At 36.4% G+C, this 26,756-nt stretch overlaps 6 protein-coding genes and 1 pseudogene across 16 annotated transcripts in view; 4 read left to right on the top strand and 3 right to left on the bottom strand.

Annotated features, from left to right (window-relative positions):
• Window positions 1–157: 157 nt before the first annotated feature.
• On the bottom strand, window positions 158–2,799 carry LOC149730937 (carnitine O-acetyltransferase-like). The gene is made up of 2 exons (XM_089885060.1): window positions 2,600–2,799; window positions 158–2,458 (listed from the first exon to the last, which is right to left on the bottom strand). The coding sequence occupies exon 2, from the start codon at window positions 2,446–2,448 to the stop codon at window positions 541–543; it is 1,908 nt and encodes a 635-aa protein (XP_089741186.1). The 5' UTR covers window positions 2,449–2,458; window positions 2,600–2,799; the 3' UTR covers window positions 158–540.
• Window positions 2,800–3,631: 832 nt separating this feature from the next.
• On the bottom strand, window positions 3,632–8,897 carry LOC149730936 (dual specificity mitogen-activated protein kinase kinase 7-like). Of its 2 annotated transcripts, none has more exons than XM_089885068.1 (8): window positions 8,602–8,897; window positions 7,638–7,776; window positions 6,947–7,124; window positions 6,287–6,406; window positions 5,796–5,903; window positions 5,461–5,640; window positions 4,941–5,161; window positions 3,632–4,541 (listed from the first exon to the last, which is right to left on the bottom strand). In XM_089885068.1, exons 1-8 carry the CDS (start codon window positions 8,756–8,758, stop codon window positions 4,208–4,210), a joined length of 1,437 nt encoding a protein of 478 aa, XP_089741194.1. In that variant the 5' UTR covers window positions 8,759–8,897; the 3' UTR covers window positions 3,632–4,207. The 2 variants fall into 2 exon arrangements, with proteins under 2 accessions (XP_089741194.1, XP_089741195.1); XM_089885069.1 differs by having other exon boundaries at window positions 7,638–7,722.
• Window positions 8,898–9,069: 172 nt separating this feature from the next.
• Window positions 9,070–12,896, top strand: LOC149730935 (uncharacterized; annotated as a pseudogene). Its single transcript, XR_016385718.1, has 2 exons — window positions 9,070–10,499; window positions 12,386–12,896. The product of XR_016385718.1 is annotated as an uncharacterized LOC149730935 (transcript).
• Window positions 12,883–16,933, top strand: LOC149730934 (TNF receptor-associated factor 3-like). Of its 2 annotated transcripts, XM_089885078.1 has the most exons (7): window positions 12,883–13,023; window positions 14,115–14,243; window positions 15,643–15,838; window positions 15,933–16,015; window positions 16,213–16,387; window positions 16,458–16,540; window positions 16,594–16,933. In XM_089885078.1, exons 1-7 carry the CDS (start codon window positions 12,994–12,996, stop codon window positions 16,819–16,821), a joined length of 924 nt encoding a protein of 307 aa, XP_089741204.1. In that variant the 5' UTR covers window positions 12,883–12,993; the 3' UTR covers window positions 16,822–16,933. The 2 variants fall into 2 exon arrangements, with proteins under 2 accessions (XP_089741204.1, XP_089741205.1); XM_089885079.1 differs by lacking the exon at window positions 12,883–13,023 and having other exon boundaries at window positions 14,140–14,278.
• Window positions 16,934–18,969: 2,036 nt separating this feature from the next.
• Window positions 18,970–24,520, top strand: LOC149730933 (uncharacterized). Of its 3 annotated transcripts, XM_089885081.1 has the most exons (7): window positions 18,970–19,123; window positions 19,185–19,345; window positions 22,628–22,765; window positions 22,945–23,068; window positions 23,135–23,243; window positions 23,739–23,948; window positions 24,066–24,520. In XM_089885081.1, exons 1-6 carry the CDS (start codon window positions 19,103–19,105, stop codon window positions 23,900–23,902), a joined length of 717 nt encoding a protein of 238 aa, XP_089741207.1. In that variant the 5' UTR covers window positions 18,970–19,102; the 3' UTR covers window positions 23,903–23,948; window positions 24,066–24,520. The 3 variants fall into 3 exon arrangements, with proteins under 3 accessions (XP_089741207.1, XP_089741206.1, XP_089741208.1); XM_089885080.1 differs by having other exon boundaries at window positions 23,739–24,520; XM_089885082.1 differs by lacking the exons at window positions 23,739–23,948; window positions 24,066–24,520 and adding an exon at window positions 23,334–23,520.
• LOC149730929 (uncharacterized) overlaps window positions 19,897–26,756 on the bottom strand; it is a 38,852-nt gene continuing 31,992 nt past the window's right edge. For 5 of the 6 annotated variants that reach the window (XM_089885061.1, XM_089885062.1, XM_089885064.1 and 2 more), the window contains one exon: window positions 26,135–26,704. Coding sequence is in view for 1 of the 6 variants with exons in the window: in XM_089885065.1 (XP_089741191.1) it covers window positions 20,096–20,118 (23 nt within the window). In the remaining 5 variants the exon portion in view is untranslated. Of the gene's footprint in view, window positions 20,119–26,134; window positions 26,705–26,756 lie in introns of those variants that run through there. The other variant, XM_089885065.1, reaches the window with a different exon arrangement.
• LOC149730932 (uncharacterized) lies at window positions 24,430–26,756 on the top strand. The gene has a single exon (XM_089885077.1). The coding sequence runs from the start codon at window positions 24,430–24,432 to the stop codon at window positions 25,480–25,482; it is 1,053 nt and encodes a 350-aa protein (XP_089741203.1). The 3' UTR covers window positions 25,483–26,756.

Here is a 26,756-nt window from a genome sequence, read left to right as displayed (position 1 = left end):
CAGAATCTGGGCCCTAAATATGTCATGAATTCACAATAATGGGTTCATGCAGTGGATAAGCGCGATCAGCTATGCTGTTTGGATTTTATTTTTTCTGTCTAGATGACATGATTCTGCATAAAATAAACTGTCTTTTAACATTGTATGAAACACTTGGTTCAAGGGAAACAGTATATTAATTAACACTTTCAATTGCATCCAGTTTCAGTGAAAAGAAATTAAACAAAAACGAGAAATCAAACACGCAAAACTTCACCTTACATACATAAATGAGTAATAACACATACCGATACCAGAGAAACATTTCTAACGATGTAAAATAAATTGTTTAACACATAATGTTGCGGTTCTAAATACAATAAGGTTTTGATTGTTTCTTATGCATTATTGCACCAGGTGACGAATGTGCAGTATTTTAAGCTACTTAATTAGAACTGCTTCATCTTTAATCTTCCACAACAATGACATACTGGAGTAATGTTGATATACATATATTTTAATGATTTCACTTGCATATTGTATATTGGGTGAAAAAGAAGATTAAAGTTTTGGTGAGGCAGCCACCAATATATCTTTCATGCGTTGCAACGAAGAGATCAGCGTATTCTTAAATTTAACAGTATTATATTCTGGAATTGTGTTGAATACAGAAATGGAAACCAAGATTTTGTTATTTTTAGGGTTGTAACATACACCATATCCTTCATTAACTGCAGGTCCAAATGCCATGCATAAATCAGCTTTGCATGGAACCTGGCTAGTTGAAAGGTTAAAACTCATTGCCTTTTTGTACGTTGGGTCGTTATAGATTTCTGGCGTTTCGAGACCCGATTTGGTTGCAATTAATCTAAGACCAAGCAAATGTCGGTCAATTCCATTACCAGACACTGCACACACAGTGTAAGCACGATGTGCAGCGACTGCATCACGTAACTTTGCTGCAAGGTCTTGGACAGAAGATTTTCCTGAAACTACAGCTTCAGTAAATGCTTGAGATGTGCTGGAACAAGAGCGAATGGTATCTGTTCTTCCGAGTCGAAATCTTCGCAGTGATGCGCTTTCATATGTCGCAGGTGGTTTGTTATGGAGGGTATAGTAAGCTAGCTGCAGTGCTATTTGAAAAAATGAATCTGGACTGAGCTTTTGAGACTTTATGAAATCTTTTCCAAAATCTTTGAAGTTTAGAACTTCAATGGTGAGATTGTTGATCAAACTATCCACTTTCATGGAGGCATTCTCAATTCTCATTTTTGTGTCCTCCTTAATATTAAATGGGAGAAACTTTGGATGGGGAAGAGATAAAATGGAAGATCTTGGTTGTGTTATTGGTTCATCACAATACTTATACACATGATCAAGCAATGCAGCGATTGGAGGTCCTTCAGCTGGTGAATGCTCATAAGCAAGACCCACTCCACCATCCTGATCTACAATCATTTGCACAGTTTTATCGAACCATCGATTCCCTGTGTTGTATTGACTCCCACCTCCATGCAAGCAACGACCGGCCATATCACTTCTCCATCTATTCTCAGAAACTTTGGATGATCGCTCATCCAGACAAAGGGCAAAAATTGATCTCTGAATGGAACGAACGGATGCCTGATTTTGGCGATCTTCCATTAATGTTTGGTAAGCAGAACCCCAAGTATCACGATCTTCTGATGTTAGAATTCCAACTGGATCTGAGCGTGGCATTCCATTTGTGGCAGTAACAATACGACTGAGTTGTGTTTCCAACTGTCTAATAGTTAGTGGTGTACGATCTCTGTTATAAACTTCCAATTCAAAGTACTTGTTCTTGCATATGACAGTAATATGACGTGGTGGTCTCCATGATCTGGCATAGCATCTTGAACCATCTTTTTCAATTCCTGGGATTCTACATGATGATAAAATACGATAATATTGATCCATACAAAGTGGTTTACCACCAAGCATTTCGACAGGCAGTGTCTCATTATCAATGTTGACTTTGTAATCAAGGATAGCTGCTACAACTTTTGCAGCTTGTTCAACTTGACCTTTAACTCCAGAAAATTTATATTTGGGAAAAGAAACCGAAGGACTACAATGAATAACAACAGAAGCACGAGACTTCAAGTAAGCTTCATCAAGCCACCAGTCAGACAACCAGTTTTCCTTTTTATCTGCATGTTGAAGCAACAATTCTTGCAGCTTTTCCCCTATGCCATTTGCTTTTCCAAATTCCTGCACCAACTTCTGTGTATGATTAAACTCACTTTCATTTACCAATGGAGTCACTGTCTTCAGATATTTGTCTAAAGTTTGTTGCAGTGTTGGTACTGGTAGATTAGGTAGGCTCTCTTGGTGACTATAAAATCTTGAAGATGGTACAGACAACACTCCATGTTTTGGTACCAACTGTCCGTGCAAACTGACCAAGGAATGACGAACCAAATGAGGTCTAAGCTTCGAATAAATCATTTCTGCCTTGCTGTAACAAAAGTTAAATAAGAATAAGTATATATACAAACATAAACTGAAAAGTACTATAACACAGTTCCTTGGGGGCTTAAACCAAATAATTAATAAACAATTACCCACAAAAACATAATATTAAAACTGTAGCGTTTACGTTTAACAGATGATCCTTTCAAGCCCGTTCACAACTACTCAACGCAGACGCCGCACGTTCGATCGATCTCAGCAAGACTGCTTTCTTTCTTTGTCAACATATCGTATGTGTGCAGTACAAAGGTCAGGAGATGACTAAGTGACAACATTGCCAGCGAGGTTACCTTGGTACACGAAGAAACAAATGACTGCGCAAATTTGTGTATATTTATATTGTATACAGTTCTGTTTGTGTAGACCTGTTTCGCTTATGTTTATACGTGTATAAATTCTAGTATGCTAATTGCTAACCAAAAACATCGTGCAGCTGTAACGACCGGTCGTAGAATCACGCCACACAAGTTCTATTGTTTCCAATATCGACCTTTTTGTTTGACGTCCCATGCTAACTTTCCTATAACGCGGCAGATGCACCCGCCCTTTGCTTGAGTTACCGCCGATGCTCACATTCTTTGTAAAATCGTTCAACATCATTTACCAGCTATTTCACGGCTGCTATATATACTGTTGTGTCCTCGCCGTTATGGAAAATGAGAGGTACGAGAATTAGAAGTGAACAGGAAATCATAGCTACTGTAACCAAGAGCACACAATAAGTAAAAATCCTAGATAACCCGGACCAGGAAACGACAATCCGACAACTTCTGGATAACCCATGTTGGGAAGTAGCTTTTCATACCCGCGAGCGCAATACTAAGTTAACTGCAACCAAAATACAAACTGTACGAACATGGGTGTCTAGATAGCATCCAACCATCACACTCCAAACAAGCCTACCTCCGCATGACAACTATTACGCTAAAGGGACCTAATGTGATATATTACTATGGGGTAAGATGAGACACCGTTAGCCCATAATATCCAAATATCCTGATTTTGTTTCAAACGATTAACGATCAATTGGAGTCGTAAATATACGGTTTTATAACTTTCTGATTGTTCTTTTTTTACTACCAAATGGGACGAGAAAGTAGAATGAAAAGGTGTCCCATCTTCCCTATACTTTAAACACAACCTTACATAACAACTTGAACATTTTGACTTAATTTTAATAACAAAGTTTTTATTATTATATACGAACGCAACAACACTGGTGCAACGAGGCAGTAATATCAGCGATTTTAAAATATTAATAGTCAGCATAAAAACATTTTTGTAAAAGTTTAAAACATTCTTTTATTCACATCACCTGGTGAGTATAAGAAAAAGTGTTAAACAGCAAAAAAGAGTTAAATACTAAGTACATCACCCTTCGGTAAAATCTTAAAAATTAAGGAAAAAGTTAATCAAACAGATTGCTGACTAACAATGTAACATGGTATGAATAGAATGTTATTAAGTTTACAACAAATAGAGCACGTCAACCAGGTTAAAACAACACTCATATATTTCTATATAAGACCCTAAAAAATGTAAAACATGTTATAAAAAACAATTTTGTGTCAATACAAAATGTCTTTTTTCTACATGTTCTCAACTTTAATGTGTGTGCAAATAGAAGCATTTTGGTTGTATCTTGTATGACTATACGTAGCAACTAGCAGCAACTCTGGTCTATCTCACTTGGGTAAAGGACTTGCACCATTAGAGGTAATCACTAAATCAAGTTTCACCTGAATATTGATTTACTTGAAGTAGGTTTGTTTGTTTGGTTTGGTGGGATCTTTGTAAACTCAAAGCCAGTGCCCAAAGAACGGGTTCGAGTGTGTTTTGCAAACTGAGCTTTTGTTATTTCAGCTGCAAACGCAAAGGGATCGTTACTCGAAGCAATATTTCCCTGCATTGGATTACCACAACGATCTAATGAGGCTGCTTTAGTCTGTGTGATCAATACTTTACGCAACCATGCAGGAATATCAACCATTGAATGTTCATGTCGTCGTACAAACTCATGTTCAAGCAAGTCTCGATATTTTGGGCGGTACCTGTAATCCTTGGTACAACTGGAAGAAACAAAAATGTTTATAACATTTTAATGAAGTATAAAACAGTGCCTTCAATAATTTTGAAACTTAAATATTTTTATACTTTCTTACAATTAACTTATATGAACAGTTGCTTTTAAATATAAATAAACTATTGATAATTGGTACAAATGTGTTTTGTTCATTCAAGGGATGGCTGTGTGATCCATTGTTTTGTTTGGCTTGTTAGCGCTATATACGAGTGTGTTGTATGTTGTAAGAACTTTCAAGTCAGAATTTCCACAAAACTGAGTTATTAAAAAAGCGGTGCGCGACAGCCGACAGGTAAACAGAACAGAATGTACATTGAACACATTTTAGTAAACGCATTATAGATAAAAAGAAAGAATGTAAAAATTATACTTAGTTGATACCCACCAGAAAGACACAAATCTTTTAAAACCAATGGAAAAGTTTTGATCGTTTGGTAATTCAGGAGGTGCTTCTTCTAATATCTTGGTCAACATTTCAAAGTCAGTTTTGCAGTTATGGTAGGGGAATACCCCAGTTGCAAGTTCCACCAATGAAATACCAAGACTCCAAACATCGGCGCGGATATCATAGTTTGGGTGACTGGGGTCGGGACTTATCCTTTCCGGCTGTGGATTGAAAAAGAAATTGATTAATGAGAAAATAAAGAAAATATAGGTGTACTGTTTTACGCATCTGTCAACAGGTTTCAAAAGCATGAAACCACATGCATTTTGTTTATATACTATGCAAATACCCTTATTGCTGTGAAGGTTATAGGCATTGCTAATAAGATAAACATAACATAAGCAATATTATAGGGAATAAAGCAGGAAAATTCATAAAACAATAATGTGCTGCTATTGTGACGGTTTCTAATGACAACAAAACATTAGAAACCGTTTTCTACACAGAACAGGATACTCACGGCCATATACGCAGTACAACCCGCTGCTCTTGTTTTAGCTTGTGAATCAACCAGACGACCACTAATTCCAAAATCACAGAGTTTAACATCACCAAGTTTATTAACCAATATATTGGATGGTTTTACATCTCGATGTATTACTCCATGCTTCTCTTTAAGGTAATGTAAAGCTTTCACAACCTGCAACAAGTTTGCAATAAATTTGACAATATGATCAGCAAGTAGACAACAGTACATTATTATCATTAAGTTAAGGAGTGATTTGTTTGGTAACAAACCACACCTTTTCCACTTATTAAGTGTTTAATTAACATGAAATATATAATTAGACTTACAGAAACAGTCAATTTTCCAAGTATGTTCTCAGGCATGGGTCCATTTATTTTCTTCTTTAACTTATCGAAACATGTCTCCATAAGTTCCATGCATATCCACACATTCACCTGAATCATGTGGCTATTTGTGAATATTGCAACATAATGTGTGGGTACATTACACAATATCTATTACTATTAATATACACAATGTTGCACCACAACCAAAATAACACTGTGCTACAATGGGAACAATGTTTTTTAGGTTTACTAGATGATGGTATTAAAAATTATTGCAATACATAACTTGTAACTTATTACTTATGCTATACAGTTACATACTTTTCTATTTTTTCACATTGAAAACAAAACCTGCTGAGAAAAATGTTCCACACAAGACACAATGATGCAGTGCATTTGTGCATTAATCTGTGTACTGTGTTACCTAATACTTATACAAAGCCAAAGGATAAACAAAAACTACCACAAACAAGAATTAGAAACAACATTACCTCTGTTACAAATGTACCGTAGCATTTAACTATGTTTGGGCAATCATGACTTTTTTGTACAATATCAAGGTCCATTAATATTCTCTTGTTTTCTTCTCTGTTTCCTGATCGATGCATTTGCTATAATGGGAGGATTATTTAATTATATGCCAAACAATACTTAGCATACATGCAAATTAAAAAGCCATTTTATCAGGTTTTAAATGCACCAAAGAGAAATATCCATGATTGATATACCAACAAAATACACAGAACAGGATAAACCATTACTAAACCATACATTAAAAAAATAAATATTAAAGCAATCATTTCTGTATAACTATATAAAGGTATATAATAGTTCATGTGACCCACACATGACACAATGGTCATTAATAATTATAACTTAGTAGGCTTTTTGTACAGTCCTGAATCCTGTCAATATGTCTGTTGGGTATGTTGGAATACTGTTAGCATGTAAAACCAAATTTTCTGATTGTGTTTTTAATAATTACAAACACTCATTTAGAGTCGCAGAGCTACTAATATTATATTTCTGAAAATATACTTTGTGCCCATCCGCTATCCAATGGTACACTAAAATAGAATGAAATGTCCTATATCACACGACCTTTTTATCTGACACAAGTCACACAAAACAAACTTTATTTGCATATTCACCTTTACAGCCATCACATGACCTGTGATATATCTCATCTTATAAACTTGGCCACACGTTCCACTTCCAATCTGACCAAGATTTTCAAATTGTTCAACTTTTGCTTCGTAAATCATCGAATCAATTCTTAATTTTCCAGTTTGTCGAATCACTTCTTGTAACCTTGCGTCAATCTTTTCACTACATAGAGTAAGTTATATTAGAACAAGTTTTATATTCATCGATAAAATATTTGATTGAAAATATAATAAAAACATAAAATATAAAGTAAACCAACCCAAAACACGAAAGAACAAGTTAAAGGATAAAAGTAACAACAAAAATGCATGGCGATTTACCCTCTTAAGTTAGAAAGGATATTAAGGTGAAATGTACTTGCTGTTCTTCAGGCATTGACTAACCTTACACAAAAAAACAGGTGCTGGGCTACTTAGTTTATCTGACGACTGACATAACAAAGCTTTTAGTTATATATATAGAGAGAGAGAGAAATGGCAATGATACAAAGCAAACTTTTTGGCCTAATTTAAAATAAAATCCTTATACTATACTGTCTAAAAATCCTCCTATGTAAAATAAAATCCTTATACTATACTGTCTAAAAATCCTCCTATGTAAAATAAAATCCTCCTATACTGTCTGTTATTACATCTTTTTAAGTGATACATGGCTAATTTATGAATTAATGTTTACCTTTCTTGTGTTTTTTCTGGTTGTGGAATTGAGGCAGGAAGGGCAAAGGATATTTGCTTTTTTCTTGCAGCCGAATCCACCGCACCTGAGGATGACTTCATCAGTGATGCAGGTGAAGAGTTGGAAAAATTAAGTGACACTGAAATAATTAAAATCAAATGCAAATCACCATAATTAAAAAAAAACAAGCTGATTTATTAATTGGATAGGCTATTCAAACAAATCTTTGGAATTTAACAAATCAAGATTAGAAATACCGCAATAAAATAATAAAATATAGGACAAACATATTGATTAGTTATTTTGAAGTTGATTTTACATGCCTTAAACAGAGGTTATAACACGATTTGTTCTGTTTCATATATCTCGTGCCCTAAGAGTTACCAGGTAGGGTAACTTTGTGGGTGTTTATTGTTTTGTAAATGTTTTTGCTTTTTATACAGGGCTGATAATTTAGACAACATATATACAGGACCACTGGGTTAGAACATAATACAGGCGTTAAGTGTTTTGCCCAGGGAAACATATATATGCCCATAAAAGGTTAGAGGCGGGTGCGCTAACCCAGTCTGAGTATGGCAATTCCTAATGAGATCTCGCGCGTGCAAGACGGGTATTTTTCGTGTGCGTGCATGCTATCATTAAAAATCTGGGGGCAAAGCATGTACATTTTCAATCCAGGTTAGGAAATCTTGCTTAACCTAATACCTTTTTTTTTCTTTGTTCAGGTATTTGGCATGCGTAGCCTACGCGTAGGCCAATTGTGGCGTGCATCAACAAAAGTTTGTAAAAAGAACGCTCGTGCACCTGCCATACTCTGCAGACTGGGACACTGGGCGCTAGCCACTGTACCCAAGCGCCGATTACACAGCAGAAAAGTTTTAAAAAAATTCAAACAATTATAAAAAAGAACTTGATTAAAATTAAAAATTAACATAATTAAGTGCCCAATTGATTCACTCACTATGTGGTCTTGCTGATGAAGTTTGCTGCGAATTCGACATATTTCCCATTCCGAGGTTAGTTGGCTTTTTTCGCGCATTTTGTTGCTGAAAGTTTAATTCAAGTTGTTTCATTCGCTTCTCCAGTGCATTAAGATCAACAGAACCATTCATTGTCATTGTGTAACAGATGCTGGCTTTACATTTACAACCAGCAAACTACGCATTTAAAAAACTGTACCCTGGATTAGAAAAGTTCGTATCCTGCATGTTTAAACAACAAGACGTATACAAACGAAAATAAAGTACGTACCAACAATCAACATTTAATTATTACCTACATTTACAACTAGACATGGCAAATTCCGCCAGACGGCGCTAAGTTTATTTATTAATTTTGTGGGGAGTTAAAGGATTTCAAGAAACATTATTTTCTCTTTTGTCGGCGTAGTGAAAGCATAGTTGATGAGAATATTCTATTCTCATCAACTATGGTGAAAGGATCCTAGAGTGACTTCAGCCATGTCACAGAAACAATTGTATTCACGCGTATTGCCAAAAAATACAGCCATTTGTCAACAAGGCCGAAATGTTGTTGGATAAGAAGAAGAAAGGAAGGTCTAAAACGAGAAATCATTGTCAATATAATCATGAAAAAATGTCCCGCTTACTTCAATATTGGGAATTGCGGAAAGAAAAGGCAACCTTGTTGGGATTACATGTAAAAATAGAAAACAGGTTTAACTTTTACAGAAAAATCTCAGTAAAAACGCTACCTTTACAGCAGCAGTTCACTTACATAAATGTGAAATAACGTACGTCTTTACTAACTTTGGATTAACCTATCGTACGTTCTAATACCGACGAGCCATGAAGATATAAAAGACGAATTAACGAAGTACGACAAGGCATACAAATCATTGGAAGAATAGATAAAGACGCGCTACTGACTATTCGCCGAGTAGCAATTAAAAAAAAACGACGACCTGCTGGACAAAAATCCAATTTCCAGTTATTTTTGGATTAAAAAAGAAGAGATGTATGTTACCTATAGAGTAAAGCAGTAAGGCAGGACAGAAACAAGGAGATTGCCAAACCAAAGCGAAAGAGTTTCGCAACTGTCAGCGCCTGAAGCAAACGTCGAGAGCAATAAGACGCCGCAACGCACCGAGGAGCTGCAACTCGTTCCCAGGGTAGTAAGACGTCTACGCCTGGGAAAACTACAAAAGTGACAGGATCTTAAAAAACACATCCTACAAGAACGTAAGCGAAGTTAGAATGGAAAATAAAAATATGGAAACCCTTACTCAAACTCAAGCCGCAAGCAAACGAACCATTAGAAGTCCATTGGAAATAGATGGAGAACCTGACCCCAAAAACATGAGTCTGTGCAAAACAGAACATAGCGCTGTGCATTCTTGCTGTGAGGAATACGTCCGATTCGTGGTGGACGAGAACTGTCAGCTGACCAATTGCGTGAAATGCAATCAGGCAATGAAAAGACTGCCTTGCTGCAAGAAATTAATTCCGGAACAACAGAACAAAGATAACTGAGGATTCACGTGCGTAGATTATTGGGAATGCGGCGGCAATCGGGAGTCGTGCAAGGGCAGGAAAGGATGAGAAGTGCACGCGCTCTTCCTAAATCTGATAAAAAGAAAAGAGGATAAACGTGCTATAAATGAACTTCAATCAGGAAACCTAACAATAAAAGAACAAAATGCCATATTTACGGGGCTCAGCTTTTCGACATTACGGACTATGCACGAATTCGGCAACAAAAGGGAGCTCTGGTTGCTGTCGATATTTATAAAGTATTTGACACGCTTTCGTGAAAAATCATAATGCGGACCCTAAAGCAGTATGGATTTGAAAAAGACTTTAATTAAATGGGAGAAATTAGTTTACACGGAGCCACAAGGTATTATTACCAACATTATTTTTTTTATCGTGGCCGTTAAAATTAAACGAGGAGTAAGACCGGGAGACCCTTTATCTCCGACCCTCTTTGTTCTTTGTATTGAACTTAGTGTTTTCTAGACGATACGCGTTCAAGCATATCGGCGTTGTTAGCCGAACTGGAGAAATTCGGTAAAACTTCCGGTTGCATGATAAACAAACCGAAGACGACCGCGTGCTGCAAAGGGTTACACGCCGATAATGATACAAACGCATTTGGACTGAATTGAACGCAAACAAGTTTCAAATATTTCGAAATATATATATAGTAGGGTGGGGGAAGATGGGACACTTTGTCAGACGAGACTCTTTTTTAATTTTCTTTTTGCGAACCCCCAATAATTGATAATCAGGAAAATAAAGTTACAGAATTATTCGACAATGTTATCACGACTTTATAAAACGTCCGTCAAAGCTGATTACTGTTTTTAAATATTTAAAAAAAAATATGTAAAATAGAAACAGTATACTTCGAACAGGTAAAAAAATGCGAAATAGTAAGGTGCTATTTTTTAATGCTCGCTAAATCATAGTAAAGCCGAAGATTGTTTTAGTTAGCGTGTGCGAACGATTAAACTAGTTTCATAGCTTCTTAAAACAACCTTGATTATTTCGTACAGTTTGATTTTGTCTCATAAAACTAGTTTAGTTTTGTAAAAAAACGCTAAGATATAAGCATGAAGAAAATAGGCAGGGGTCAAAATGACTTTAATTTAAGATAAAAACAACAAAAAAATCTGTTTAACGTTATCTATATGAAGTTTACATGGCAAAGAAGCTAGCACAGCCTGTTAAATTCGGTAGGTTAACTACAAGTTAAAGAATACTGCTAATGTAAATATATTTTAATTTAGAGTCTCTACCCCCACATTGTAGTAGTAAGATCGGCAGTTATACATGTACATATCGTTAATATTGCTGTATAGCGTTCCCGTCCTATTTACGTCGTCCATTATTCATTTAATTAACGTCTTCCATCATGTTGTCCCATTTCCCAGCGTCGGCGTCATAGCGCGGAAATGTCCCGCTACGATTCCCACGAACCCAATAACTTTCTCACACGGCCCTAATTTACCGTGTCTCCCATTCCCGCTATAAGTTGTGACGCTTTTCCCTTTCGCTCATTCTAAACTAAACGATGAAATAGCTTTTGGACGATGTATTATTCGAACTGGTTTGCGTTCCGAAATAATCGTAACCTCCAGTTCACGATTGTTATTTACAGTAATATAAAACTATATAACCCCGCTTCTCTTTTTTGTTGTTAATTGTTAACAAAAATACAGCAATTCGGAAGTATGGGTCTTACGGTAACTCATCTTAGCCCACAGTTTTACACATATATTTTATAAACTCCAATAAAGGATATTTTAGGTTGGTTGTATAGAGCAGATCCAACTATATTTCAGGAATACCATCAATAAAAATTAAACTACTAATTTTTCTCGTAACTTTTTGCAGTCGGTACGTATTTATTGGAGCTCGTATTGTATTTATTCCCACACACTGCGCACGCGCAGTAGCATCTCGGTGCATGCGCAATAGCTCCCGCCGGTACAAATGTATCAATCGGAACGAATATATATCATAACACCGGTTCTAATATAAAATTGTAATATTTCGAAAAATATTAGCTATAATTATTAATATTTGTCATTAAACTTATTTATAGGATTTTCTACTAATCCAGTTTTGTATCGCTATACGTAATATCTACGATATGAAACATTATTTTCCTAAAAAAGTGCGGAGGTGTTTGTTAAATATAAAAAAAAGTATGACCATAAGTTAAATCATATGAATATTAATATTTTCGCGAAAATATAACTTACGCATACATCTATTTAGGTCACTACCATACTCGGTTCCGATCTACTACGCATGCGCAATAGCAAATATATCAGCTGGAACGAGTATATCAAGACACCGGGCTCGCTAAAGATTGCGCCAGCGTTTAACCATAGTACACTTCAGTATACTATATGGTTTAACAAAGGATTTTCTGTGTCGAAATCTGTTCACACGAAAAGCCATGTCGGGAATTCCCCACAAGCTATATGCGCACCTCTTCAAAACAATTCCTTGGTGCTTCCCCTATTTTCGCACCGTTAAACTTTACCCAAACGTTCTCTGCTTGGCTGCTTGCCTTTATTTTATTTTCCCCCTCGGATAATTCTCCTGGTTATTTTGTCTGTTATTTACCATGCAAACATTTTTTTATATGATGCATATATGTAGGAGAATAATAGATTTAGTAAAGTTATTTAAAAGTCGTTCGGTTGAAGTAGGACTGTAAACTTTGTAACTGTACATTTTTGTGAACGATACAAAGGATTAAAATGGAAATGGTTATGTTAAATTGTTGTTATATTTCCTATCGCACTTAATTTTGTTTTAAATATATATTGTTTGGTAAATTATTTACCGATCTTACCTTATCCCTGTCTTAGTTTCCGATGAATTCAGTAGAAGCACCGTGTACACAGGTTAGTTACTACAATGTATCTTTGTCAAACAATTATTTACATAAATTATATAGTAGTGTGGGAAAAGACGAAATCTTAAGCACATGTTGACCAGAATATTTTTAGATGATACTACGAATTAGTACTACCACATATACCTTTACTTATTAACAATAGTTCAAAAAAAGCACATTAAAACACACAACAAATTATTTAGCGATTCGCTGAACAGGTGATAGTACTAATTTGTAATATTACTCAAAAACCTTTATTTATTTTGATATTAAAAATATTTGGCAGTATGTGCTTAAGTGTCCCATCTTCCCCCAACTGTACTATACCTCAAGGTTAACTAAACATAATATAATGATGTAATGACGAGATAATATATTCAAAATTCAATCAAAATTGTGGCAATACTCGATTTGTAGCTAAAATGTAAACTTTATTATCAATTTTCTATTATTACAATTAAATTTGCATTTCTAGGATACAATATTTACCAATTGATGCTCTAACAGTATACCCATTAACATTCAAACAATACCAATAATATAATATATGGGTAACATGTTAAAAAACTCCTATTAATAAATTCATTTATTAATCAAAATTCACAAAGATTTTAAACTGAGCCTTCTTACCACTGTGTGTTTTCGAGTTTGTAAAGTTATACCTGTTATGCGAACCAAAGTTGACGCGACATTTTTTTAATTGCTGTCATTCAAAAGATGGATACTACTAATTCGTGGTATCACCCAAATTCCGCCATGCACCTACCATAATATAAAATAATTATATTTATTTGAGCTATAGGATAACTGCCTAGGAACGCCCGAGTCGGTTATGATTACAGTCCATTGACAATTTTAGACTGTAGTATTCTCGGGTAAAATGGTATTTCGATAGTACCTATATCTCATAATCTCATTGTGTTTTTTTAAATGACAAAGCCCTTTTAGAGTCGCGGGGCCATACATATATTTCTTTCAATATTCTTTCTTTCTACAATAAGAAACAAAAAATAAGCAATAAACGTGTTCCATTCTACCCGACTTTAATATTTATATTGACCTAAACCATAAATATCCAATAAAGATAAATATCAATAGGCACATGAGCAATTATGGGCTATGTTGGATGGAATCAAAAAACAGTTGGAAAAGGTGAAGACGACCAATAATGTAAAAACAGTTACATCGGCTGTTGCAAAACTAGAACAAAAGATGGTCGGAATGCAGGTATGAACTCATATATAGTTACAATAGTCAACAGGGTGGGTAGCCTTTAGTTCGTTGGTTTATTCATCACTTGTAACTAAAACAGCTGGAAATCTGCCGTTATATTTAAATAATAATGACTGACAATTACAATTGTGATCATTTGAACGAAACTAATTGGCGCCATTCACTGTTATCTCATATATCCTGATCATGCTGTTTTGAACAAGTAACATCGCTCTTTTACAGTCGCGGAAATGCGGTTTCCTTAATTCTGCAAATATTTCTTGTTTCTAAATAGGAAGTTGAAATAGATTAAGAACATGCTGGTGTATATCAATGTAATGCACTTGCTTCTAAATCCTACATAAGTGTGCAGTTGAAACTGTTTATTGTAAACTTTGGTGGAATTTCTCTTTGGGGGTTTTGTTTTTCCATCATGCTACAATCTTTGGATCAATCTCCTTTAAGGCCGACTCCAAGGGCGTAGCCAGCCTAAAATTTTGGTGGGGGCCAAATGTTTTACGGTTGTATTTTGGGTTTGAAAAACCACCTAGTTACAACACAAAACACGGAAAGGCGTACTGTGAATGGCATTTATTTTTCACAATTACGCCGCATGAAAACACAACGATCTACAACTACATTTAAAACTCTATTCGTTGCCTACCACCAGCCATTTTTGTCACAAAATTTGAGATTTGTTTTTCTTAGCTAGCAGGTAGACTGTTTATTACGAAATAATATGGATTCACACGTGAATTCATCCATCATAATAGCGATTGTTTGACCTGGCAACTAATTATGACATAATAGCATTTCACACGGCGATTATTTGCGTCATAATAGGGACTGACACCTTATCATTTAGCATGTGTAAGAAATTTAAAAACAGGCTTAAATGTTTTCTTTCTTTTTCTTTTAATTAGAAAAAGATCCGGAACCGGATCGAGATCCCCCATTTGAACATCACTGTTTAGCACGTTTAACACTTTAATTTTATTTTTTCACCAATAACATTACTGTAAAACTCAAAATTTGGGGGGGGCCATGGCCCCTCAGGCACCCCCTTGGCGACGCCCATGGCCGACTCCCCCCCTTACGGGTTGTGTCCTTACGCACATTTTTCTTTAAAATAGAACTTTAATATGTTTAATTAAATATTATTTATTCAATTTGACATCGCCTGTAAGGTGTAACGGTCACGCCTTTTATCCAAAAAATATTTCTTTTTTTTATTAATAAGCGTGTTTTAACAATTGTTGTTTTACCTTTACTACCTGTCTTTTCACTTTTGTCAACTTCTTCGTTATCGTGACCGAAGAGATGAAATAAATTTCATTCTTTCGACATGTCCTATCTTACCCAAACCTATACCATTAGGACATAGGCTTTAACAAACTCCGATATTTTTCTGCAGAGAACAGCTGCACAGCAAATCGACAACAGCCTTGCAATTAAGAACGAAATAAAAAACGCTGACATATCTAACCAGCGAATGATTCCTGAATTAAACCAGAAGTTAAAAGAAATGATTGAAGAGATGACTAGAATACGACAAAAACAAAATGAGCTTGAACGAAAACTATCAACACGCAACCAAGAGAACGAACAAAGTATACGAATGCTATTATTTAAATATTTCTTACGAATGCTAATATTTAAATAAATATTTAAGAGTTCTTTTAAGCATAGTTTTATTTTATGCAGACTTTTTGGCGCAAATCAATGGATTTGAGCAGCAGATTGGTCTTTATGACGTAAGAATTGCTGACATGGACCAGCGATTTCAGGTGGGCGTTATATCTAAGTTTTGAATAAGATATAAATCATAGTTTATCATTCTACAATCAAGCTTTTTTGGCGTATTCATTCACACTGACGAAGACGTGTGCAGGCCGCTAAAACATCAGTACGCAAAATGTGCAAGAATATCGTCTTTTGAAAACGAATTTAATGTGTCTGGAAAACAACAGTTTATATATCACAGGTTCTTGAAACTACGAGTTATTCTGGTGTCGCTCTGTGGAAGATCAACAATTTTCAACGCCGCAAGAGGGAAGCAGAGAGCGGTCGAGCTCTATCAATTTACAGCCAACCTTTTTACACGAGTCGTTACGGATATAAGATGTGTGCCCGTGTATATCTCAATGGAGATGGCATGGGTCAGTCAAATTAACATCATTAATGGTACCGTGTACGTTTATTCTTAATACAAAACTTGCACAAACGCAGGTAAAGGAACCCACGTATCACTGTTTTTCGTCCTCATGAAAGGAGAATACGACAATCTTCTTCCCTGGCCTTTCCGACAAAAAGTAAATTACTTTTAATTTCTACGTATTTTTATATAATCAATACCCTATGCCAGGTGACGCTCATGCTACTTGACCAAGGCTTAGAACGACGTCATTTGTCAGACATGTTCAGACCAGACCCTACGTCATCGTCGTTCACGAAACCAACTTCCGACATGAACATAGCATGCGGTTGTCCATTATTTGTCGCGCATAACCTAATAGAAGGAAGTTCTTATGTCAAAGATGACGTCATCTTTATACGGATTCACGTGGACACAACAGACTTAGAAACATTTTAAAGTTATTTTAACCTAAAGTTACACAAACACAGCAATATACAGTGTATTTTTACAAGTTACAATTTATGTTGTTTGGCGGTTTTTGCCATATTAAATATTTCTGCAGTAAGAATTAGGTTGCTGGTAATATTATAGTATAGAGTAGGAAAAGATTGGACACTTAATCACATATAACCAAATATTTCCCAAATCAAAATACAGAAGGGTTTTTGGACGATACCACGAATTAGTACTATCATTCCTTTATTAATTGACAACAATTCAAAAATATGTATTAAAACTCACTTGGAAGAGTAAAGCGAATCGCTATATGGCATCGGAAAACAATGGGAAGTAAATGCAGTTTTAAGTATCGACTTCAAAGTTTGGCAATAAAAATTTACAATGTGGAAGAAGATAAACAAAAAATTATTTTTTTTAATAATAGTGTTCTGCAACTTAAAGTTAATATAAATAACCAGTGTCGTGATATATTCGTTCCAAATGATATACTTGTACCGGGCGCTATATTGCGCATAGGACGAAACAAACAGAATGAGCAACCGGTCCAAGTTTGTTACGACCCTCCGTTGTAAACGTTACATACACGACGTTTTCACGTTAACACTTTAGCTTTTATTATTTAAGGTCAGTAGAATTGAGTTGGTATGTTATTTTTCATTCATTCATTCATTCATTCATTCATTTATTCATATTTGTAGCCGAGAAAAGTTTACCACTAACAAACTTATTTTAGTAGGCCTACCACTAACAAACTTATTTTATGCTAGTTTAATAAGCACATTTTATTTATATATAGTACAATGGGGGAAGATGGGACACTTAAGCACATATTGCCAAATATTCCCAAAATCAAAATAAATGACGGTTTTTGGGTGATAATACGAATTACTAATATCATTCCTTTATTAATTGACAACAATTTAAAAACATAAAATATAATAAAACACACGAGGAGTTATATAGCGATCCGCACAACGAGTGAAATTTTACAAATTCGAAAACACAAAGGATAAGATGGGACAGTTTAAAATCATTGTTAATTTTGATTAATAAGTGTATTTATGAATAGGAAAATACGTAAATAACACCACGGCCTACTACAGATGGATGGCCTACTAGAGAGTTATCGAAATAAACAAATTACCAAAATATCTGCAACCATTTGCAATCGCGTAATGTCTGTTTGACCACAACTTAAAAACCATTCGAGGTATCGGACCAAAAGTTGGTTTGTTACACTCGTATGGTCATTTGACATTTATTGGACGTGGCCGCGTAGCGTTTCTGGTCAAAATAACCAAAATATCTGCAACCGTTTGCAGCCGCGTGCAACCAGTTGTATTAGTTACCCGGTAGTCGGTCTCGGTACCCCCCCCTCCAATTTAAAGATGTTCAGAAAGTAATGTTAGATAATTATTCGACAGTCTTATCACGACTTTATAAAATCCACGTCAAAGCTTATTACTGCTTTTTAATTTTTTTTTGTTTATTCAATACTGTTGATTGTCTCTTCTTTTTAGTATTTGTTTATATATTTTTTCCTTACTTTTTCATCTTATTCTTACTAACTTTTCAATTCCAAAGCAAACCTTAAACAGATTTACTGCCCACAAATACTTTAAATTGCAGGTGTAAACCAAAATCGAAGGAACCCTTCATGAACCCGAGCTCCAGGCATCACAAGGATTGATCCACAGCAACAATGGACAAATTCAAACAATTCGCAACAAATCCGAAATTATACTTGCTGCCCCTTTTCCATTTTGTTTCTTATTTATTTGTTATTATGATTGTTTTTTTTTTGTTTTATTTTCTATTCCAATGTTTATTTATACTGTGATGTGTATTAATGTAATGCACTTGTTTCTAAATCCTACATAAGTGTGCACTCGAAACTGTTTACTGTAAACTTTGGTAGAATTTCTTTTTGGGGGTTTTGTTTTTTCATCATGCTCCAATCTTTGGATCAATCTTCTTTAAGGCCGACTCCCCCCCTTGTACGCACCCGATTAGTTACGGTTGAGTCGTTAACAAACGGACATATGCTGATTGGTTGAGACGTTTCGAAACATGCTGTATTATAATATGGTAACACGTGTTATAATACGGATCGTTTTCTACGCTGTTTCGTCAATTTGCGTGACGTAAATATTTTGACCCAAATGTTGAAATATATTTAGGATATTGTTTACCTCACACACGGTTATTTAAATTAAAAGCTATTAATCAAAAGGAATAGAAAGTTTAAACGAATCCCTATATTAGTTTTAGAAGGAAAATGGAACAAAAAAGGACAAAGGTTTGTATTTTTAATTTCTTTAAATTAAGAAATTAAACAAACGTCAAATCGTTTGTTTCAGTTGGTGAAAAGAAAGGCACCACAGTATAAGATTAAAGTACGAGGAGAAAAGGTTAAAAAAACAAGCTTGTTCTATCAAGACAAAAGAGAAGCAAAGCAGAATGCTGGTGTTTCGGGGCTTTCCTCTGCGTATGATGATGATGCAGAACAGTATTGGTCCAGGTCAGTGTATTCAGCAAGGTAGAATGTGTGTTATTGAATGCTGTTGACCTGTCTTGTGTGATTTAAGAGGTTTCAGATTATATCGATACTATTCGATAATATCATTTAACTTTAGTATATTCCTGTCCAGCGCGGTAGCACAGTTGGTTAGCACGACTGACTCCCAACCCAGAGGTAATGGATTCAAGGCTTGTCACTGCTCCCATTGTGGGCATATGTGTCCTTGGGCAAGACACTTAACGGCAATTGCTCCAACCCAGTGGTCACTAATGGATTGTCCAAATTATCAGTCACACAAAAAAATGAAAAATTAAAAAAAAAATAATAACCACCCACAAAGTAACATACTTGGTAACTCGTAAGCTGGCACGAGGTGTATGAAACAGAATACCTGTGTTATAACGACTGTCGTTTCCCGGCCACGCGAGGATAAAGTAAGTTACATTTTTAGTAACATTACTATACAATCATACCGACGGGGACAATTCCAACCATCATGAGCACATACACCCAAACAGAGTGTTATAATAAACATATGCAGCATACAAAGCTAATACACGCAAAGAACATGTTATACAGAGTATATACGAATGGACAACATGTTAAATGGCACATACAGCATAATATACACTATACAGGGTGTCAACCAAAAATGTATATTTGTATATATATATATGCTCTTTAAATGACCATATTACAGCAACATTTGTTTTAATAAAGAAATTTCTTTTAACTTCCTCAAACTTCCGTCTAGCTTTTGCCATTATTTACACCTGAAAAAAAAATATTTAAAATAAATATTGCTATTATGGGCATTTAAAGAGTATATAATGTATATATATATATGTTTTTTCGGACACCCTGTAGAGCACATGCAGTATTATATACAGGAGAGAATACATATAGCACAGATGGCACAGACTTGCCAACAGCATATTATAAACCAGGCATGTGAAACCTGCGACACGCGTGCCAAATACGGCTCGCACAAAAAAGTTGTACGGCCCGTGAAGCCAGTTGCATATTTTTCACTGAATGTATTTTAATGTGACAATAAAGTAGCTGTTTTCTTCAGAAATTTATGCATCCGAACTCTATATTTCTACCAGGAGATAAATTAGATAACCCCTGTTTAATATCATAAGATTAAAGACTAGAGGTCGACCGATGTATCGGTTCACCGATATTATCGGCCGATATTTACGTTCTACCGATAACCTTCTACCGATAAGTGTTCATACGGCACATGGAGCACATAGTATACATATGGCACATGGAGCACATAGTATACATATGGCACATGGAGCACATAGTATACATATGGCACATGGGGCACATAGTATACATATGGCACATGGAGCACATAGTATACATATGGCACATGGGGCACATAGTATACATATGGCACATGGAGCACATAGTATACATATGGCACATGGGGCACATAGTATACATATGGCACATGGAGCACATAGTATACATATGGCACATGGGGCACATAGTATACATATGGCACATGGGGCACATAGTATACATATGGCACATGGGGCACATAGTATACATATGGCACATGGGGCACATAGTATACATATGGCACATGGGGCACATAGTATACATACGGCACATGGAGCACATAGTATACATATGGCACATGGGGCACATAGTATACATATGGCACATGGGGCACATAGTATACATACGGCACATGGAGCACATAGTATACATATGGCACATGGAGCACATAGTATACATACGGCACATGGAGCACATAGTATACATATGGCACATGGAGCACATAGTATACATATGGCACATGGGGCACATAGTATACATATGGCACATGGGGCACATAGTATACATATGGCACATGGGGCACATAGTATACATACGGCACATGGAGCACATAGTATACATATGGCACATGGGGCACATAGTATACATATGGCACATGGGGCACATAGTATACATACGGCACATGGGGCACATAGTATACATATGGCACATGGAGCACATAGTATACATACGGCACATGGAGCACATAGTATACATATGGCACATGGGGCACATAGTATACATATGGCACATGGGGCACATAGTATACATATGGCACATGGGGCACATAGTATACATATGGCACATGGAGCACATAGTATACATATGGCACATGGGGCACATAGTATACATATGGCACATGGGGCACATAGTATACATACGGCACATGGAGCACATAGTATACATATGGCACATGGAGCACATAGTATACATACGGCACATGGAGCACATAGTATACATATGGCACATGGAGCACATAGTATACATATGGCACATGGGGCACATAGTATACATATGGCACATGGGGCACATAGTATACATACGGCACATGGAGCACATAGTATACATATGGCACATGGAGCACATAGTATACATACGGCACATGGAGCACATAGTATACATATGGCACATGGAGCACATAGTATACATATGGCACATGGGGCACATAGTATACATATGGCACATGGGGCACATAGTATACATATGGCACATGGGGCACATAGTATACATATGGCACATGGGGCACATAGGAGCATAAATAGGACAGGTGGCAAATTCAGCAAATACGGCACACATAGCACATACCGCACATAGTATACGTATGGCAGAATTAGCACATACGGCATATAAAGCCCATACAGCATATATAGTACATACAGCACATGGTATACATACAGCAGAATTAGCACATACGGCAGATAGAGCACATACAGGTCATACGGCACATACAGCACATTCGACACATACAGCACGTAGGGCACATAGTATACATACAGTACGCACAGCACATGCAACAAATACACAGCACATAGTACACATACAGCACATACGGCGCGTACACACAACAGCTTGTTATTCAAAGCACCCACACGCGCAGCCTTGTTTATTGATATCACACACACACACGCATTTGCGATATTGATATTATTTAGAGTTGTCCCCCATAGACATTATTTAGAAAACCTTACAACTGGAATGTAATACAATCTGATACTGATCATTTAGCATATCTAAGGTCTTATACTATAGGGATATTGTATATTATGATACAGTGTTGCCACAATTAAAGGTTAGACATAAGTTTTTCTTTCGCATAACAGCTTGATGTCATTTATATACTTAACTTACTTATAGGTAAAACTATTTACTAAGAGAAATCAGTAAAAGCTTTGACTTAGTATAACATAAACTATTATGTATTATCCAAATATACATTTATTTGTGGTATAGTTCAGAAACAAGTCCTGCTGAAACCTATGAACAAAGAAGAAAACAGTTATCAGAGGACTGGCGGCAAATGGAGGAAAATCTTTTTAGTCTCAGAATAATATCTTTTAAACCAGCCTCATTTCTGTGTAATATATGCAGGTAATATATTGATATTATAGATAAATGAATTGCAATCAAATCCGAATAGAATGTGCGTTTCAAGTTTTCTTTACTTTACTAAAGGCCGAGACAGAAGCAAAGAAACTGCAAAAGATATAAAATGCAGCAATGAAGACGAGCTCCCTAATGAGTGAAATTACCATAATTTTTCCATACAGACAATCCACCAAGAATATTGTGCGCTGCAGTGATTGTGGGATTCCAAGCTATTTTTGTAAACCATGTTGGTTAACATTTCATGAAAACATCTATTATCATGTTCCAGATATATGGAATGAACATGTATGTACATCAATGTTCATTGTATTTTTATTTGGTATTTTAAAATGCTATGGATATAAAATTTAGAAAAGTGTCTTCATCAAAATGGAAGTTCCCGTAAAAACCTTACGACGATTGGATGCTCATGAATGTGAAACATCTTATGTAAAGCAAATGGTTGTAATTGACAACGAAGGTATCCAAGCACTTTAATATACATAGCATACTCTTTGTTACTTTATTTAACCTAATGCGCACTTGTACTGGCTGACACTTGTGTTAAAAGATATCGACTCAACGTTGAAAAGTTGTCATTGCTGCGATGGACACTTAACAGCAATTGCTCTAAATGAATCGTTCCTACTGAGAGTACAAATTATCAGTACAGAAAAAAATACGGAAAAGGTCCTGTAATTTGTGTCAATTGAATGTTCGGGTTGCACCAGTGTGTGTTTTAATAAACGATTAGTCTATTTTCGTAGTATTCTAATTACCAGATGATGCATGGAAGAAAAGTGAATAACACATAAGAGGTGATTTTCGTTATTAAATTACCACTAGATGGCGTATTCTTGAATCTGTTCCTGTCTTTGTTACATGTTTTGTTGCATTATGCTATAAACCTACCTATTGCCGCTTGTTTATCGTATACATTAAACCGACGAGTTGTCTAAAATATGTGCTGATGCAGGATGGCGCGTTGGGGAAGTCTGCGATATAGCTATATTGTCCGTGGGCGAATGCCGGGTGCGACAAGCTAGTCTACTTGGAAGGATCCACGACGGGGTGCGTGCAATTACAAACTTCGATCGTCTACTTATCATTATCCCCCCGCATTACCAAGCTACATCTTGATAAACAACACATAATTTTACGTCCATAATAAAGTGAAACGGACAATGTAAGTTCTGTGGTGAATATGAACAGGCTATACTGAATGCACAAAGAGATTATAAGATTACCTAAGATTATAGGTCATACAATGAAATTAACAACAAGCAACAACAATATTTTATAGCAGAGGAGGAAATTGATCCACGTGACGTCACAGTGCCCGCACGACGAATAAAAATATGTGGTTTGGCTCAAGCTTTATCGGAATACGCTTTTACTGGAGTTCCGATATGGGACGATAACTTATAAAGGGTGTCTGAAGGTACGGGGCAACTGCAAATTCAGGCATAATAACACAGCCTACACAGGAGTATTTCTCTTACACGTCGGTACCGCTTACGAACTATAACGTGTTACTGTGAGTGTATTTTCTGGATGGGGATAGGTCCATTTTTTATATATAGCCGACCATTTAAACAGCCAATTGGGGACCATTGGCCAGGAGCAATTAGCGTTAACTGTATTGTCCAAGAACGTTTACGCCCGCAATGGTCATGACTAGCGTCGAACCCGTAACCGCTAGGAGGCGCTTCAATCATCGCACTATCGCGCGCCGTACTAGACTTTATCCTTGCGAAACATTCACGTTTAGTATGGCTAGCGGACGGTTGTCCGCAAGGGCAGCACCTGAAAGGGCCAGCTTCGCTCAGATGGTGGCAGCTAATACACCAGGAATAGTGTTTAAAAGACCAACATGCCTTATGTTTAGAACGAACAAGCTAATGTCAAGAAGCGAGATAATATTTCTGTTAAAAGAAGCAGGTTTTACAAAAAACAGAATAGCTGGCATTGCAGCAATGAAAGGTAACAAAGTGGATGTCACCTGTGTTACCAGGCAGAATGTTCTGGATCTGTTCGAAAAGTTAACGACAGTAAACGAAATTTACGGCCTTCGACTGTACGAATCCGACATTGTAAATGTAGTAATAGGATGGGTTCCAATACCCTTTCCTGAGAAAACGCTGCTGGAACACATTGAAAAGGAATATGGCAAACCAATTAAAAGCACTCACAAAATAGATAAAGATGGGTTCAAGACCGGAGTCAGATACATAACAATGAAAAGAGAAGATGTGGAAAAAAAACCGATTCCCAGTTATATCGTAGTTAACAATCTTGAGTTTTATGTCTCATACTTTGGCCAAAAGATTACATGCAAATATTGCTCAAAACCAGGTCACAAACAAGCAGACTGCAAACAGAGAAAAAGCGACTTCCCTCGTCTCGAAACTGCCACGCTCGAGCAAGAGTCCGGCCTGAAGCTGAATACTCCGACAGCCAGTGCGAGGCTACCTGACGTCAGAGATAAGAACGCCAGCACGCTGCCGCAGGTAGCGCGTGACTCGCAGGAGGCGTCAACTGCTATGGAGAGCGAAACAACCGCTGCTCGAATCAAGAGAGCTTATCCCAGCCCTGATGACCAAAGAAACACTAGAGTCAAGTCGGCTAGCGTCAGTGAAAAAAAACTACCGGTAAACTGCCCAAAGTGTAATATGGAAGGACTCACCACAGAACAAACCGAAATTCTGTCCGGTATATAATTCGCCTTTGCCCTAACACAATAACAAAACGAGAACTACCGAACTAACGCCACTATCGGCACTGAGACCTCGAGGTCAGTCTTGGCTCATGGCGGGCTCTTACGAGCCCTTGCCCGGCCGTCAAGTAAGGTTTTGCCCGATACTGTATCGTGTACTTGTATACCAGAAAAAAGGAATAAAACATAGCAAGACATCATGAACTGTTTGGTTTCTGGTTATAAAAGCAATTAGTACTACAGTAGATATAGCACCCCGCTGAAGCCTGTATATGAAGTCGGATCAGCACGGAGTCATATAACCCAACCAGCGATCCTGTATATTCAGTGGGGGCTATAAAGCGTTATCGTAAAAACGAAAACGCAAATTCGTACTGGACCCACGGGGGAGAGACTCAATAACTCTGGAAGCTATAGACAGCCTGCTGGAGGCGATCACCTAACACCGATAAGATAACGAAACTCCGATCAGGATGAACCGCAGCGACACCTTGCGGTCAAGCACAATATCACGCTGCTGCTACAGATCCTGATATTGATGGACATCTCGCTGGCATAAATATATATTTTGCCCTTGTGTTACGTACTCCATTTTTGTTCTTTACCCTACGTTTTGAATATTTTAATTAACCTAACATCAATTAAATTAAACAAGATTTATTATCAACGTTTATTAACAAGATATGAAATAACGGAAATTAATGGGTTGAGTGCCAGTATAGAGATTCATTCGTCAACACTGGAGTCAGTTTCATAATCACTTTCAATGTCATAAGAACACCAATCATCCTGTGAACTTTCCACGATGTGTGAAATCACGGACGGTACATCGATGTACATTTTGAATTTCGTAATCAATTCACGCAAATGCGTTTTTTTAATGTAAATTTGAGTATGTACATACGGCGTGTATGGACTAGGTATTTTTTCCATGCACCCTGTACAGAGTTCAATTTGCCTATGGTAAAAGGCCAATGCACTTCTCATTTCTTGTAATGTAAATGTTTCCTCTTCTTGAGATCGCAATAACATATTGTAACAGTCCACCATATCTTGTTTTCCACCTGAGTCATCATCAGGCATTGTAACCTGATCAATTTTACTTGTTTGTGGAAGTGGACTGGGTGGAAGATCACTGTATTTGTTGTACTCTTGCATGGTGATTTTTATATTCTTGTTTATTCTTTTTAGTGTTTTCAAGATACGACTGGATATGGCTTGACCAACTAAAAACAATAACCACTGTAGTGCATATGAAATAAATAAAGAGGTTACCAA

Source organism: Ciona robusta, chromosome 9 (genome assembly GCF_009617815.1).
Source record: "Ciona robusta chromosome 9, ASM961781v2".
Classification (NCBI taxonomy): domain Eukaryota; kingdom Metazoa; phylum Chordata; class Ascidiacea; order Phlebobranchia; family Cionidae; genus Ciona; species Ciona robusta.
The sequence above is the reverse complement of the archived record's forward strand: the minus strand, read 5'-3'. Positions and strand labels throughout refer to the sequence as shown.

What these genes read in the sequence shown, in the direction of transcription:
- LOC149730937 (XM_089885060.1), bottom strand. Translation starts at nt 2,448, where the DNA reads ATGATTTATTCGAAGCTTAGACCTCATTTGGTTCGTCATTCCTTGGTC.
- LOC149730936 (XM_089885068.1), bottom strand. Translation starts at nt 8,758, where the DNA reads ATGACAATGAATGGTTCTGTTGATCTTAATGCACTGGAGAAGCGAATG. An exon ending in TTGGAAAATTGACTGTTTCT is followed by an intron (nt 5,641 to 5,795) that starts GTAAGTCTAATT and finishes AACTTGTTGCAG; the next exon opens with GTTGTGAAAGCTTTACATTA. An exon ending in AAAAGATTTGTGTCTTTCTG is followed by an intron (nt 4,542 to 4,940) that starts GTGGGTATCAAC and finishes TGTTTCTTCCAG; the next exon opens with TTGTACCAAGGATTACAGGT.
- LOC149730934 (XM_089885078.1), top strand. Translation starts at nt 12,994, where the DNA reads ATGAATTCAGTAGAAGCACCGTGTACACAG. An exon ending in TAGAAGCACCGTGTACACAG is followed by an intron (nt 13,024 to 14,114) that starts GTTAGTTACTAC and finishes AAATATCAATAG; the next exon opens with GCACATGAGCAATTATGGGC. An exon ending in AAAAGATGGTCGGAATGCAG is followed by an intron (nt 14,244 to 15,642) that starts GTATGAACTCAT and finishes ATTTTTCTGCAG; the next exon opens with AGAACAGCTGCACAGCAAAT.
- LOC149730933 (XM_089885081.1), top strand. Translation starts at nt 19,103, where the DNA reads ATGGAACAAAAAAGGACAAAG. An exon ending in TTTCTGTGTAATATATGCAG is followed by an intron (nt 22,766 to 22,944) that starts GTAATATATTGA and finishes TTTTCCATACAG; the next exon opens with ACAATCCACCAAGAATATTG. An exon ending in GGTTGTAATTGACAACGAAG is followed by an intron (nt 23,244 to 23,738) that starts GTATCCAAGCAC and finishes GTGCTGATGCAG; the next exon opens with GATGGCGCGTTGGGGAAGTC.
- LOC149730932 (XM_089885077.1), top strand. Translation starts at nt 24,430, where the DNA reads ATGGTCATGACTAGCGTCGAACCCGTAACCGCTAGGAGGCGCTTCAAT.